The following is a 2,206-nucleotide window of genomic DNA, read 5'->3' on the forward strand; positions in this document are numbered from 1 at the left end:
AAATTTTTTTAAGATACATGTATACTTAAATATGCTATCTGTTATTCCATTGTCATTCCTTAATTTTTAGAGGGGATAGCGTAGCATTCGTATTACAATTTTGTTTTTTATAAGAACACATTTTATAAGAACACTGAGGCTGAAATTGCTTAAAAATTAAGAACAATATAAAAACAAATTGAGGCTGAGGTAAAATGTCTAATGAGATTTTTAAATAAAAAGAAAAGAAAATTATATCTACCTTGTGTGCAGTAGGTAAGTAATACCCTCTATAATACAGTACAGTTGTGTACAACCTGTCATTTGGGTTGTGGCCATTTTTACCGGGGCATTTTTTTCTCTGGCCATTTTTTCAGGGGCCTTTTTTTCAGGGACCATTTTTCCAGGACCACTTTTTACCTACATTCCAGTACAGTGATACCTTGCTGTACAATAATAATTTCTTATGTTTGAAAAGTGTGCAACGTAAGAACAAAATAAGAACATTTTGAGCCTGAAATCGGCCAAAAAAATAAGAACACTGAGTCTGAGCAAAATTTTACTGGTTCTTATAAAAAAAAAAAGTGTATACCCCTGTATCGCTTTATAAGTTAATACAATAGTAAATAGTTTATGTACACTCTCTTTATACAGACTAATCATCATCAATGATTTGTATTGTGTCTGTCTTTGACAGAGATTATTTTCATTTGCAGCTGTGAAATGAGCAATTCTGTACAGACGATCTAACTGGCACACGTGCACCTAGCTCCTTAGCCTCCTTAGCCCTGGCTATTCATACTCGATTTTGTCTCCAAGCATAACCCTCCAGGATTATCCTCCTAACTACTGCAGCGTTTAATTAATTATCGTAGGCCCTATTGTTGTGACTTGAACGAGGATCACCCGGCGTATTTAGTGCTCCGAGGGCACACTGGGCCGTGTTTTATTTAGGACCTGTAATCAAATACTGTTACATTACCTGTCGTAAACAAAAATACTATTATAGGAGACACAATGTTACCTATCTTAAACAAAATCCCACTTGTTTAAACAATACACAGGTGTGGCGGCGTTTTTGTGCTGGGCCTAGGCGGGTTCAACTTCAACTATCAAATACGATATTATAGGCCAATTATTCTTCTAGAAAGAAACGCAAAGATGAAGATTATTTTAATAGCTAACACGGCAAATTTGTACTGTTTAATCAACCTGTTCTATTTAATCAAATGATCGATTAATATATTGATTGATTGATTGGTTGATTAATTGATTGATTGATTGATTGATGTATTTTAGGTGGTTATTATGAAATGAACTGACTGATTATATACATTTTATTATATTATTATTTATTTGAATTATACTAATTTATCGTTATCTAAATCTAAAATATTGTCACTAGGAGTATTATTTGCACAGGTATGTGTACTAGGTACAAGGTTATAATTATGGTTAAATACATAGTGCACTGTAGTTGTACAGGTCACGATATAGTTCAACATTGAGTGTGAAATGATCATCATTTGTCAATTAAGTGTAAGTTATTGGGTATTTTTTTCTTACAAATTTCGTTGTATGAGATCAGTAGGATACGCAGCATTCCTATGAAGTTCGCCTTGTGACACGATGGTAATAAATGTCCACTATTTTACAGCATCATCCAACAATTTTAACGCGGTAACTGAACATCTAATGATCGTCATTAGAACAAGATTTACGACACCTTGATGTCTTGTAAATATCAGGAAATCGGGACCTCCATAGGCGACAGGTCATTCAGGTTGCTGGGCCTAACAAGTCATCAAACGTACACGTAACGGTGTGGCTTTGCGTCCCGTTATATCAGAACAAGGAAATAGACCATGTCGTGGACCATGTACAGTATAACTTCATTCATCAGACATTCTAATAATTGTATGGTATGTAATTATTACAAATAATTAAATGCAAATGTATGCATTGCCCTGGAAAGAGACGTATGTCGTCATGAAATGGACTTTCATTGTTACAAAGTATACGGATATCAGCTAGGCCTATTTGACATAGTATTTTAGTCCTAATTGGAAAAAGTAATGATTTATATCAAATTCGCTTGATTATTTGACACATTATAGGCTTACGTCACTCACTATTTCAATCTAAAAGAAGTACTGCCCACAATAAAGGAAATCACTCGTGGTCATAATGAAATGGTTTATCTTTCTAATTGTACAAACTAAAATAT

At 33.8% G+C, this 2,206-nt stretch overlaps 1 protein-coding gene across 1 annotated transcript in view; it reads right to left on the reverse strand.

Moving 5' to 3' along the window:
- Positions 1-1,018: 1,018 nt before the first annotated feature.
- The window catches only part of LOC117112560 (single-minded homolog 2-like), a 7,984-nt gene continuing 6,796 nt past the window's right edge, over positions 1,019-2,206 (reverse strand). The window contains exon 4 of the mRNA XM_033255670.1: positions 1,019-1,122. Coding sequence (XP_033111561.1) covers positions 1,115-1,122 — 8 coding nt within the window. The 3' untranslated portion in view covers positions 1,019-1,114. The remainder of the gene's footprint in view (positions 1,123-2,206) is intronic.

This window comes from Anneissia japonica, unplaced genomic scaffold (genome assembly GCF_011630105.1).
Source record: "Anneissia japonica isolate Jap-2015-1 unplaced genomic scaffold, ASM1163010v1 scaffold284795_len787576_cov167, whole genome shotgun sequence".
NCBI lineage: Eukaryota > Metazoa > Echinodermata > Crinoidea > Comatulida > Comatulidae > Anneissia > Anneissia japonica.